At 47.8% G+C, this 11,735-nt stretch overlaps 2 protein-coding genes across 2 annotated transcripts; both read left to right on the forward strand.

The window, feature by feature from the left end:
- The first annotated feature begins 172 nt into the window (after window positions 1-172).
- Window positions 173-1,794, forward strand: VPREB3 (V-set pre-B cell surrogate light chain 3). The gene is made up of 2 exons (XM_028711019.2): window positions 173-297; window positions 1,055-1,794. The coding sequence occupies exons 1-2, from the start codon at window positions 246-248 to the stop codon at window positions 1,396-1,398; spliced, it is 396 nt and encodes a 131-aa protein (XP_028566852.2). The 5' UTR covers window positions 173-245; the 3' UTR covers window positions 1,399-1,794.
- A 675-nt stretch (window positions 1,795-2,469) lies between these two features.
- LOC144325881 (uncharacterized) lies at window positions 2,470-10,913 on the forward strand. Its single transcript, XM_077920676.1, has 4 exons — window positions 2,470-4,116; window positions 4,365-4,794; window positions 10,099-10,184; window positions 10,317-10,913. Exons 1-4 carry the CDS (start codon window positions 4,071-4,073, stop codon window positions 10,673-10,675), a joined length of 921 nt encoding a protein of 306 aa, XP_077776802.1. The 5' UTR covers window positions 2,470-4,070; the 3' UTR covers window positions 10,676-10,913.
- Window positions 10,914-11,735: the final 822 nt, after the last annotated feature.

The raw sequence follows: 11,735 nt of genomic DNA on the forward strand, positions 1-11,735 counted from the left end.
ACTGAGTATAGACCCCCCTGAGCTAGTTGGACCAGTGGTCTGACTCAGAATAAGGCAGCTTCTTATGTTTCTGGCTAGGAAGCAAACATTTGTATGCTCACAGCTTGAGGGACTCATTTGCATCCAGACTTTGCCTCTGCTCCACCTCTGAAATTCTACCTCTTAAATGTGCTTAAAGATTTCTGTGGGGCTGGGAGCTGTACTAAGGTTGAAAAGGCTGGTTGCTCCGTAAATGCTGCTAGACCATGGTTCTGCTAGCACCACCAGCTCTATGGTTTCTGGGTCTTTTCTTAGCAGGTACTGGCAATCTCCTGGAATCTACAGATTCAGTTCTGGACGCCTTGGCAGAGACTTAGGTCTTATTGCCTTGCCACATGGAGAATTACACACGGACAAGGACTGCAAACTGGATCTGCAGTTGGATAGGGGACAATCTCTGCAATCCCCTCCTTGCTACTCAGATGGAGACATTGGGCTGGAGCCAAACTTTTCCGTTGAAATCAGTGGAACTTAAGTTGAACTTATCCCATTGATTTCTGCACTCTGCAGGAGAGGACCTCTGCAGATACCATCTTATCAGGAGGTCTGCTCCATGTAACATGGGAACAGGGCCTTTAGTGTGGTGGCACCTGTCTTTGGAATCCCCTCTCATTAAATATCAGACAGGTGCCATTTTGGTGCCTGCAGAAGACCTCCCTCTTCTAACAGGGCTTTTGGGTGGAGATCTTTCCCAGTCCACATCTGTACTGGAATTATGTTAACATGTTTTATTGCTTGTGTGTTTGCCTGCCCTTTGATAGGGAGGGTGGGCTACAAATCAAACAGATTTCAGTGGGGCACATGTTCAGCTAACTTAACATGGATCCAGCCTCTGATGTTTGTAGAAAGCTGCATCTCTGTGGACAGCGACGTGACCCACCTCAGGGTTATGGAATGAAACACTCAAAGTTCACAGGCTCACCCAAGGGGTCACCAGCATGCTGTGTACCTGCTGTTCTGCTTTAAAAATGACCTGCTGATGTCTCTGTGTTGTGTTTGTGTCTTCGAACCACAGGCAATGCAGAAGTGATGCTAAACCAGCCTAGCTCTATGCTGGCACCCCTAGGAAGTGTCACTCAGCTCCCCTGCACCCTGTCCGGCGACAGCATCACAACCATCGCAAGCCACACCATCGTCTGGCTCCAGTGGAAGCATCAGGGCTCTCCCAAACGCATTTTGTATTACAAAGATGAATCAAACCAACATAAAGGTTCAGGGGTCCCTGATCGCTTTTCTGCTTTCAAAGATGCCCAAAGCAGCACCTGCTACCTCGCTATCTCTGGGGTCCAGACGGAGGATGACGGCATCTATTACTGCCTGACATCGGCCGGGGGAGAATACCACAGTGCTTTAGCTTAAGGGAGAACCAAGACCAAAACTCCATCCTATCCCCTTGGGGAATAGGCTATAGACACAGCTGATAAGGAAGTCAATCCAGCAGATGGATTTGCATGAAGACACTTGTCAGAGTCTAGATTCTATTTTTGTAGTTTGGGCAGCGAACGGAAACCCCCCAAACCACAATCGTGTTTCAGTTCCCACCTGTACAGACCAATAGCAAATCCCTTCTCTCTGATTACAGATCCTTAGGTAGCTAAATGTTGCCATCTACAGAGAAGGAGGAGCTCCTTGGAGGCTTGGCGGTGGGGAGGAGGAATCTAAAGGTTTGCAGAAGTACAAAATGTGGTGAGCCAGTGTGGTTTGGTGGTTAGGGCTCGGACTAGGACCTTGGAGATCAGGGTTCAAGTCCCCCTAGGACACTAAGTGGAGTAAAAAGGTAAAGGGACCCCTGACCATTAGGTCCAGTCGTGACCGACTCTGGGGTTGCGCGCTCATCTCGCTCTATAGGCCGAGGGAGCCGGCGTTTGTCCTCAGACAGCTTCTGGGTCATGTGGCCAGCGTGACTAAGCCACTTCTGGCGAACCAGAGCAGCACACGGAAACGCTGTTTACCTTCCCACCGGAGCGGTACCTATTTATGTACTTGCACTTTGATGTGCTTTCGAACTGCTAGGTTGGCAGGAGCAGGGACCGAGCAATGGGAGGTCACCCCGTCACGGGGATTCGAACCGCCGACTTTCTGATCGGCAAGTCCTAGGCTCTGTGGTTTAACCCACAGCGCCACCCGCGTCCCCCTAGACAGAGACTGGCCCAACCTCACAGGGTTGTTGTGAGAATAAAACAGAGACATATTCTACTCATGTAAAAACACACTGATTCCCGGACCATCCGTGGGCCGGATTTAGAAGGCAATTGGGCCAGATCCGGCTTCTGGGCCTTAGTTTGCCTACCCATGCACTAGCAAAAACATGTTCATTAGTCAGTGCTGAATCAAAAAAAAAAAAAAAGTGTGCATTAGGAGAAATTCACATTAACTTACTGGCAAATTTTCATGACTTTCCAAAAAAACTGCAGAAAAGTGGAGAATTTAAGAATGGAAAAATGAGAAACTTAGAAAACCTGCCTGACTCCAACAGGGGCAAAGTGAAGACTGTAAATTCACTTTGAGAATTCTTATGGGGTGAGACATCAGTGTGATCAAAGATTGGAACTATCTCCCTCGGGAGGCTGTGGACTCTCCTTCCTTGGAGGTTTTTAAGCAGAGGTGGGATGGACATCTGTCATGGATGCTTTAGCTGCATTTCAGGGGGTTGGACTAGATGATCCTTGAGGTCCCTTCCAACTATACGGTTCTATGATTCTATGAAATAAACACAATAGCTAGCCTTTTTTTAAAAAAAAAAATCAACTGTCATTCGCAGACACCTGGAAACCACGATCAAATATTTCTTCCTGCACCTGTTATGCCCATCACCTCCCAAGGGAAATTCTGCTGCTCTGAAAGGGCGTTCAGCTTACTCAAGCTGAAAGCTCCCACCAGCTTTGCTCTTAAAATTCTCACCATGAGATGGCCCTATGGTAGAATGGATGGCGAGAAAAACTCTTTTCTGAAATAGCATGGAAGGAGCCCCTTTGTAACGGCTGTGCTTTACATATCGCGTTCAGTTGTAATCAGGATTAATCCTCAAAGAGTAACCAACATTGTGCAAACCAGCCAGGAGGAATGTTTTAGAAAGCAGGTTGTCCTTTTACTGACTGAGTTAACCAAGGAAGGAATGGCTGCTCTTAACTTGGAACAGGGACATCTTAAGTGGGGAATTCCAGGATCAAATCAGAAACTGGGACGGCTTCTGTAAATCCAGGACTGTCCCTGGAAAACAGGGACACTTGGAGGGTCAGGAAGGGAAGCAAAGAAGACCATCGGTGAATTAATCCCTGCTGGAGAGGCAGAGCAAACACTATACAGTGGTACCTCGGGTTAAGTACTTAATTCGTTCCAGAGGCCCGTTCTTAACCTGAAACTGTTCTTAACCTGAAGCACCACTTTAGCTAATGGGGCCTCCCGCTGCCACCGCGCCGCCGGAGCACGATTTCTGTTCTCATCCTGAAGCAAAGTTCTTAACCTGAGGTACTATTTCTGGATTAGTGGAGTCTGTAACCTGAAGCGTCTGTAACCCGAGGTACCACTGTAGAGGGAAAGCTGTTCAATGCTGGGATATCAGACTCCCCACCTTGGTGCTGCCATCTTGCTGTATAAAGGACACACCCCATTACAATTGCAGCAGAAAAATCCTCCATTTATCCTCATCTGTGATGCAGCCATGGAAAGAATCAAGCAGGGATGAGCAACGCTGTGTCTCCCAAGATGCTCCTGGCTCCAACTCCCATCAGCTCCAGCTGGCGCAACCAATGATCAGGGGGGGGGGGGGGGGTTGGGAGTTGTTCAACAACACCTGGAGCTCCACAGTTCCCCCACCCTTGAGACAGGGGCTTTATCGATATATGCATGCAAACACCCACACACACCCATGCCAGGAATCCTACATGTTTCTTCCTTTCAAAGACTGGACCCTAGAAGGGAGCAGAGATGCAGATTTGCATAAGGAAGACCTTCCTCAGGCCTCAGGAGGGTTTAAAGGAGAAGAGCATGAGGCTCTTGGTCAGCAGAGCTGCTAGTCTGTCTTCTCCACCATGGGACTGAACCTTCTCCTCCTTGTCTTCTCGGCTTTTTGCAACGGTGAGAAATAGGGATTAGGTTTGATCAGGAGGGTTCCCCGATTAAGCAGCTGTTGACGTTGCTTTGAGCTGCTTTCCCATTTCTGCGATAGCTTCATCGCTTAGCATGGTACCTCGATCTCCAGAGACAGCAAGTGTGTGACAGTACTGCTCCCCAAAACCCTGTCTTTATCAGTACCACTAAATCATGGGATGCATGTTTCAGAGGTGAGTGATGCAATGGTTTGGTTTCCATCTTATTCCTCCCAGGTCTCAGTTCCCAGGCTGCGTTGACTCAGACAAATGGTCCCGTCTCCGTGGCCCTCAGAGGGTCAACAACCCTGTCCTGCACTCTGCAAGGCGTGGAGTTTATCAGCACAGTCCACCCATCCTGGTACCTTCAGAGAGAAGGGAAGGCTCCCCAGTTACTAATCTACAAGTCCAGAGAAAGAGCCACAGGTATCCCTGAGCGCTTTTCTGGAGAGACATATGGCAACACTGCAAAGCTAACTGTCTCCAGCATTGAGGAGGGCGACGAAGGGGATTATTATTGTGCACTGTGGCATGCAAACATGTTGCACCGTGATGCAGTCATATGTAGAACTGGAACAACAACTCTCTGGGCCCAAAAGAGAGGTGCAGGAACAAGAGGAGTGGAGAGGAGAAAGGTTATTGGACCTAAAATTGTTGCATGTTTAATGCACTGAAGTAGAGATTTTTGACTACAGAAGGATACTCTTTCAACTCCAGCTGTTAGCATCTACCTCAGTGTCTCCCATCGTTGGGTCTCCAGCTGTTTTTGGACTGCAACTCCCATCATCCTTAGTTGGCAAGACCAGTGGTCAGGGATGATGGGAATTGAGTGGCGAGTTCCTGCCCCCCCCAGGGGAAATAAAGACACATGACACAATTATTAAGGTTAATGGGCTAAATAAGGCCACAACTTTATTGGTTACAGGTGATGAGCAGTATTGGCTTAGGCATTGGTCCTAACCGACTATATCCGGCTTTAGCCCGTCCACTTGAAGTCCGGGAAGGGTTAACCACCAGTAGGGGGAGTTCTGCTGATGCACATCAACTAGGAACTCCCCCGGGGTCACTGCTCGTGGGCGTGCCTTAGGCATCTGACAGAGTGCAGCAAAGGCCCTTCTGCTTATTTTGGAGCTTTAATACCCTCTGGGACAGGAGCAGGACATTTGCATGAAGAGTCTGCTGTCTGGGCCACTGGAGGTTTAAGAGGGATGGGGAAGAGGCTGGCCAGAGATCCCATTGCTTCCTGTTCCTCCACGATGGCCTGGGCCTCCCTGATCATCTCAATCCTGTCTTCCATCGGTGAGAGCAATTGAATAGCGAAAGGAAGAGAAAAATCTGACAAGTCTTTTACACTATAATCCAATATTTGTGAAGGTTTGGGGTTGCTACACTGTGTGAGACAGTTCTTGTTGCATGGCAAGTTCCCGACCCCCCCCTCCCGGTGGAAATAAAGACACATGAAATATACTCCGAGTCGCAAAGTGATTTCATGCTCTTTATTCAGCTCATAGTGGTGAGGAGGAATGAATGAAAGTCCCCTCAAAGTATCTGCTTTATATACATTATTTACACAATGGGCTGCACATGATTGGCTAATTCCGGAATTCTTCTGTAAGCCAATCAGGTTGTGGATTCACTTCTATCTGGAGCTGGATTGGGTGGTTCCTGCCAACCAATCATACTGCTGCATTGTTCTAGGACCAATCAGACTGCTGCATTCTGAATCCTATTGTTCTAGGACCAATCAGACTGCTGCATTTTGGATCCTATTCAACTCAGTACATAACAACACATGACACAATTATTAAGGTTAATGGGCTAAAAAAAAGGCCACAACTTTATTGGTTGCAGGTGATGAGTGGCATTGGCTTAGGCATTGGTCAAAGAAGAAGAAGAAGAAGAAGAAGAAGAAGAAGAGGAGGAGGAGGAGGAGTTTGGATTTGATATCCTGCTTTTTCACTACCTGAAGGAATCTCAAAGCGGCTAAAATTCTCCTTTCCCTTCCTCCCCCACAACAAACACTCTGTGGGGTGAGTGGGGCTGAGAGACTTCAGAGAAGTGTGACTGGCTCAAGGTCACCCAGCTGCTGCATGTGGAGGAATAGGGAATCGAACCCAGCTCACCAGATTATGAGTCCACCACTCTTAACCACTACACCACACTGGCTCTCCTAACTGACTATATCTGACTCCAGCTCATCTGCTTGAAGTCCGGGAAGGGTTAACCACCAGTAGGGGGAGTCCTGCTGATGCACATCAACTAGGAACTCCCCCGGGGTCACTGCTCGTGGGCGTGCCTTAGGCATCTGACAGAGTGCAGCAAAGGCCCTTCTGCTTATTTTGGAGCTTTAATACCCTCTGGGACAGGAGCAGGACATTTGCATGAAGAGTCTGCTGTCTGGGCCACTGGAGGTTTAAGAGGGATGGGGAAGAGGCTGGCCAGAGATCCCATTGCTTCCTGTTCCTCCACGATGGCCTGGGCCTCCCTGATCATCTCAATCCTGTCTTCCATCGGTGAGAGCAATTGAATAGCGAAAGGAAGAGAAAAATCTGACAAAAGTCTTTTACACTATAATCCAATATTTGTGAAGGTTTGGGGTTGCTACACTGTGTGAGACAGTTCTTGTTGCATGGCAAGTTCCCGACCCCCCCCTCCCGGTGGAAATAAAGACACATGAAATATACTCCGAGTCGCAAAGTGATTTCATGCTCTTTATTCAGCTCATAGTGGTGAGGAGGAATGAATGAAAGTCCCCTCAAAGTATCTGCTTTATATACATTATTTACACAATGGGCTGCACATGATTGGCTAATTCCGGAATTCTTCTGTAAGCCAATCAGGTTGTGGATTCACTTCTATCTGGAGCTGGATTGGGTGGTTCCTGCCAACCAATCATACTGCTGCATTGTTCTAGGACCAATCAGACTGCTGCATTCTGAATCCTATTGTTCTAGGACCAATCAGACTGCTGCATTTTGGATCCTATTCAACTCAGTACATAACAACACATGACACAATTATTAAGGTTAATGGGCTAAAAAAAAGGCCACAACTTTATTGGTTGCAGGTGATGAGTGGCATTGGCTTAGGCATTGGTCAAAGAAGAAGAAGAAGAAGAAGAAGAAGAAGAAGAGTAGTAGTAGTAGTAGTAGTAGTAGGAGTTTGGATTTGATATCCTGCTTTTTCACTACCTGAAGGAGTCTCAAAGCGGCTAAAATTCTCCTTTCCCTTCCTCCCCCACAACAAACACTCTGTGGGGTGAGTGGGGCTGAGAGACTTCAGAGAAGTGTGACTGGCTCAAGGTCACCCAGCTGCTGCATGTGGAGGAATAGGGAATCGAACCCAGCTCACCAGATTATGAGTCCACCACTCTTAACCACTACACCACACTGGCTCTCCTAACTGACTATATCTGACTCCAGCTCATCTGCTTGAAGTCCGGGAAGGGTTAACCACCAGTAGGGGGAGTCCTGCTGATGCACATCAACTAGGAACTCCCCCGGGGTCACCGATAGGGGGCGTGCCAGCTGGCGGTCAGCAAAGAGGGAGATCCCGGGCCGCGTCCTGCCTATTTAGGGCAGACCACGCCCCCGAACCAGCCGATTGGCCGGCTAGGCGGTGACGTGTGTGGAGGGGAGGGGCCGTGAAGCCCGCAACTCCACTTCCTCCTTAAGGCGGAAGTGGCTTTCCCTTCCAGGTCCCAGTGCCCAGCAGCAGCTCCCTGAAGCCCTCAGAGGTTGTGTCTGCAGGAGATACGGTCACCTTTTCCTGCAGCTTCAGTGGTGGAACCATCACTGATGGCAACTACCCTCTCTGGGTCCATCAGAAACTGGGGAATTCTCCACGGCTGTTGATTGACCAGCAGAAGAGCACCAGGCATCGCAGCCCATTTCTCTGGGTCTAAGTCAGGGAACACCATGTCCCTGACCATCACAGGAGCCATGGCAGAAGTAATAATAATAATAATAATAATAATAATAATAATAATAATAATTTATTATTTATACCCCGCCCATCTGGCTGGGCCTCCCCAGCCACTCTGGGCGGCTTCCATAGAAACCAAAAATACACTAAGATGTCACACGTTAAAAACTTCCCTGAACAGGGCTGCCTTAAGATGTCTTCTGAATGTCAGGTAGTTGTTTATCGCTTTGACATCTGCTGGAAGGGCGTTCCACAGGGCAGGCGCCACTACCAAGAAGGCCCTCTGCCTGGTTCCCTGTAACTTGGCCTCTCGCAATGAGGGAACTGCCAGAAGGCCCTCGGCACTGGACCTCAGCGTCCGGGCTGAACAATGGGGATGCAGACGCTCCTTCAGGTATACTGGGCTGAGACTGTTTAGGGCTTTGAAGGTCAGCACCAACACTTTGAATTGTGCTCGGAAACGTACTGGGAGCCAATGTAGGTCTTTCAAGACCGGTGTTATATGGTCTCGGCGGCCGCCCCCAGCCACCAGTCTAGCTGCCGCGTTCTGGATTAGTTGTAGAAGACGAGGCTGATTATTACCGCACCATTAATATCCCTGGCCAGTATGTCACAGTGGTCCATGCACATGGGGAAGCGAGACGAAAACTCTCCTAAACTGCCTCCATTAGCCTAAGTTCCTCTTGCGGTGAATGAAATCTTGATGGAAACCTCACAGGCTGTCAGGACTCAGGAGAAAAATTACAAGCATTAGAGAATGGCCAGCAAAATTATAATTTATCCATTCATATTATGACTTCCCTATTTTATTTTCAAAACTTCAAATATGACTGAAAAATAAATCAAATGTGAGTGCTTTAAACTTTGTGAACTAAGTCCTACTCAGAGTAAACCCACTGAAATGAATGAACCTAAGGAAGCCATGTGTATTTAATAGATCCACTTGGAATAGGACTAGCCCATTATACCCTGCTTTCTTTCTAATATTATACTTGTTAGGCAGTCCTTTCCAATATGATTTTTTCCCTCTTTAACCAACCAGTATCTGTTGATCTTTTATTGACATTCATTATTATTATTAGTATTATTATCATAGCTGTCAACTTACAGATTTGAAAATAAGGGACCAGCAGCCCCGATAATAAGGGATCAGCAGCCAAAATAAGGGATTTTCGGAGCACAGGTATGTTCAACTTCTGAGCCCCTCTGAGCCAAAGGCAGAAAGCCCAGCCAGCAGCCAAACAAAGCCTCAGGCGGTGGTTCCCACAGCGCAGCAACCCGGCAAAGGGGATGCAGCAAGGAAAACCACCGTCACCTCTCCGCTGGGAAGCGCTGAGCAAAGGCGAGTCCCCAGGCAACGCGGCCGATTTGATCGGCACAAGGCATGCAAGCTCCACCCCCCAGTTGTTCTTAGACTCCTTATTGGGTGAGCAACGCAGCCAAGCAACACAGTTGGAGCCTCCCTCCTCCCTGGCCAGCAGGGAGGGAGGGAGAGGAGCTGCTTCCTTTGAAACCCGGGAAATTTAAGGGACATCATCAATAAGGGACAGCAGCGGGATACGGCGCTGGGATAAGGGAATTTCCCGCCAAATAAGGGACGGTTGACAGCTATGATGATGATAATGATGATGATGATTACAGATATTTATTTGTTTTATTGCATTGTATTGTTTTTGTGTTGCGAGCTGCCTTAATATATGTTCTTAAAGTGCAGCTTGTAAATATTAAACAGATAGATAAGATGATACATCTACGATCAGGCTGTTTGCCATGATGTCCTTCAAATTCCATTCAGCGTATTTAAAGAGCAACCCGGCAAGTTAGCGAGCCGGCATTGTAGCCTAAACCAGAGGGAGCCAACGTTGAGCCATTGGGTCGTTCCTGGACATAAATGATCCTTTGAAAGTTCTGCAAAGAGCTTAGCGACATCCTTTTATTGACACAGAAGGAAACCAGCTGCCTGGAGCAGCCAATGAGCTTCAAGGATATTTGCATGCAGGGACCCTTTCTTGCATTGAAAAGGGGATTGCCTAATTCCTCCAGCTAGAAACCCCTTTGTCCCAGGAAGCTGTGAATTCCTCACCATGGCTCAGCTCTTGAAACTCTTCCTATTTCTCGCTTGCTGTTGCTGGGGTAGGAGGGAGGATTTAAACATGTTTTATTAAATATATTCCCCTAGTTCCCCCCCCCCCCATTTATGCCAGGGTATTCACTTTCTGATCCTCCACTTCCACTTATTTTTTTTGCTGCCGTTTTTGGTTCCAGGTTGTGAGGCGCAGTTCACGATGACTCAGCCGCCTTTCGTCTCGGCCTCCATGGGAGAAACAGTCGGGATCTCTTGTACGAGAAGCAGTGGGGGTATAAGAAGCAAGTGGAATCACTGGTACCAACAGAAACCCAACAGCGCTCCGATACTGCTAATATACAATGATGAAGAGAGAGTGTCGGGGATCCCAGAGCGATTCTCTGGTTCTTATGACACCTCGGCCAATTCTGTCACCTTAACCATCTCCAACGTCCAAGCAGAAGATGAAGCTCACTATTACTGTCAAGCTGAAGACAGCAGTACACACACAATGATACAAGCTGATGAGGAAGTGAGACAAAAACCTTCCTTTAGGTGATTAGCTCTACTTGGTATTGCTTGCAGCTGGTAGATGTAAGAGCTGACCTTGTTCTCTTAAGGGCTCATGGGACAATTCATGCCAAACTTCAGCACTTGCTACCAAGCCATGTTCAGGATCCTTGTATTAATTTACAAAGCACTGGGTAACCCTCTTTTGAGAGGCTAGTTTAAGTTATGGACATTGAAATATACTCGGAGTCGAGTGTGGATTTCATGCTCTTTATTCAGCTCATAGTAGTGAGGAGTGCAAGTTCCCCCCAAATATCTGCTTTATATAAATTATTTACACAATAGGCCGCACGTGATTGGCTAATTCTGGGATTCTCCTGTAGGCCAATCAGGTTGCGGATTCACTTCCATCTGGAGCTGGACTGGGTGGCTCCTGCGGACCAATCATACTGCTGTATTGTTCTAGGACCAATCAGACTGCTGCATATTGAATCCTATTGTTCTAGGACCAATCAGACTGCTGCCTTTTGGATCCTATTCAACTCAGTACATAACAGACACACAGGTGAAGATGGTGAAAAATGGATCGCAGAGATGGAATATAACATCAGATGGAATTGTGTGTGTAAAATAAAAATTAAAAAGGGGGGGGGGGAGAGAAGCTCTAGTCTACAAAAGGTCTATGAAGGAAACTTAGAGCGGCCTCTTTCCCTAGCCTTTATCATCCTCAGACTGAACTGAATTTAATTTACAGTCATACCTCGGGTTGCAAACGTGATCCATGCGGGAGGCACGTTCGCAAACCACATGCGAACATCATGGGGTCAGCACAGGAGCCTTTCTGTTTTGAATCACCAGTAGGTGCTACTGTTGCTCTTTTTGCACAGGGGAAGTGGTGGGGAGGCAGGTAGAATCTGCTACTATGACTTACCGTATACATTGGGTCAACTCAGGGGTCACCTCCCCTGCCCCATCCCACAACTGGTCCTGAATAAGTTCAGGCATGGGGGCTAATGTTGAAATATGGTTTCAAAACCTAATAGATTTTTGAGGGAAGTCTTCGTCTCGGAACTAGGCATAGGGAGGGATGGGCCATAGCTCAGTGGTGG

Source organism: Podarcis muralis, chromosome 16, assembly GCF_964188315.1.
Source record: "Podarcis muralis chromosome 16, rPodMur119.hap1.1, whole genome shotgun sequence".
Classification (NCBI taxonomy): Eukaryota; Metazoa; Chordata; class Lepidosauria; order Squamata; family Lacertidae; genus Podarcis; species Podarcis muralis.

What these genes read in the sequence shown, in the direction of transcription:
- VPREB3 (XM_028711019.2), top strand. Translation starts at nt 246, where the DNA reads ATGGTTCTGCTAGCACCACCAGCTCTATGGTTTCTGGGTCTTTTCTTA. An exon ending in TCTGGGTCTTTTCTTAGCAG is followed by an intron (nt 298 to 1,054) that starts GTACTGGCAATC and finishes TTCGAACCACAG; the next exon opens with GCAATGCAGAAGTGATGCTA.
- LOC144325881 (XM_077920676.1), top strand. Translation starts at nt 4,071, where the DNA reads ATGGGACTGAACCTTCTCCTCCTTGTCTTCTCGGCTTTTTGCAACG. An exon ending in AAAATTGTTGCATGTTTAAT is followed by an intron (nt 4,795 to 10,098) that starts GCACTGAAGTAG and finishes TCCTCCAGCTAG; the next exon opens with AAACCCCTTTGTCCCAGGAA. An exon ending in TCTCGCTTGCTGTTGCTGGG is followed by an intron (nt 10,185 to 10,316) that starts GTAGGAGGGAGG and finishes TTTTGGTTCCAG; the next exon opens with GTTGTGAGGCGCAGTTCACG.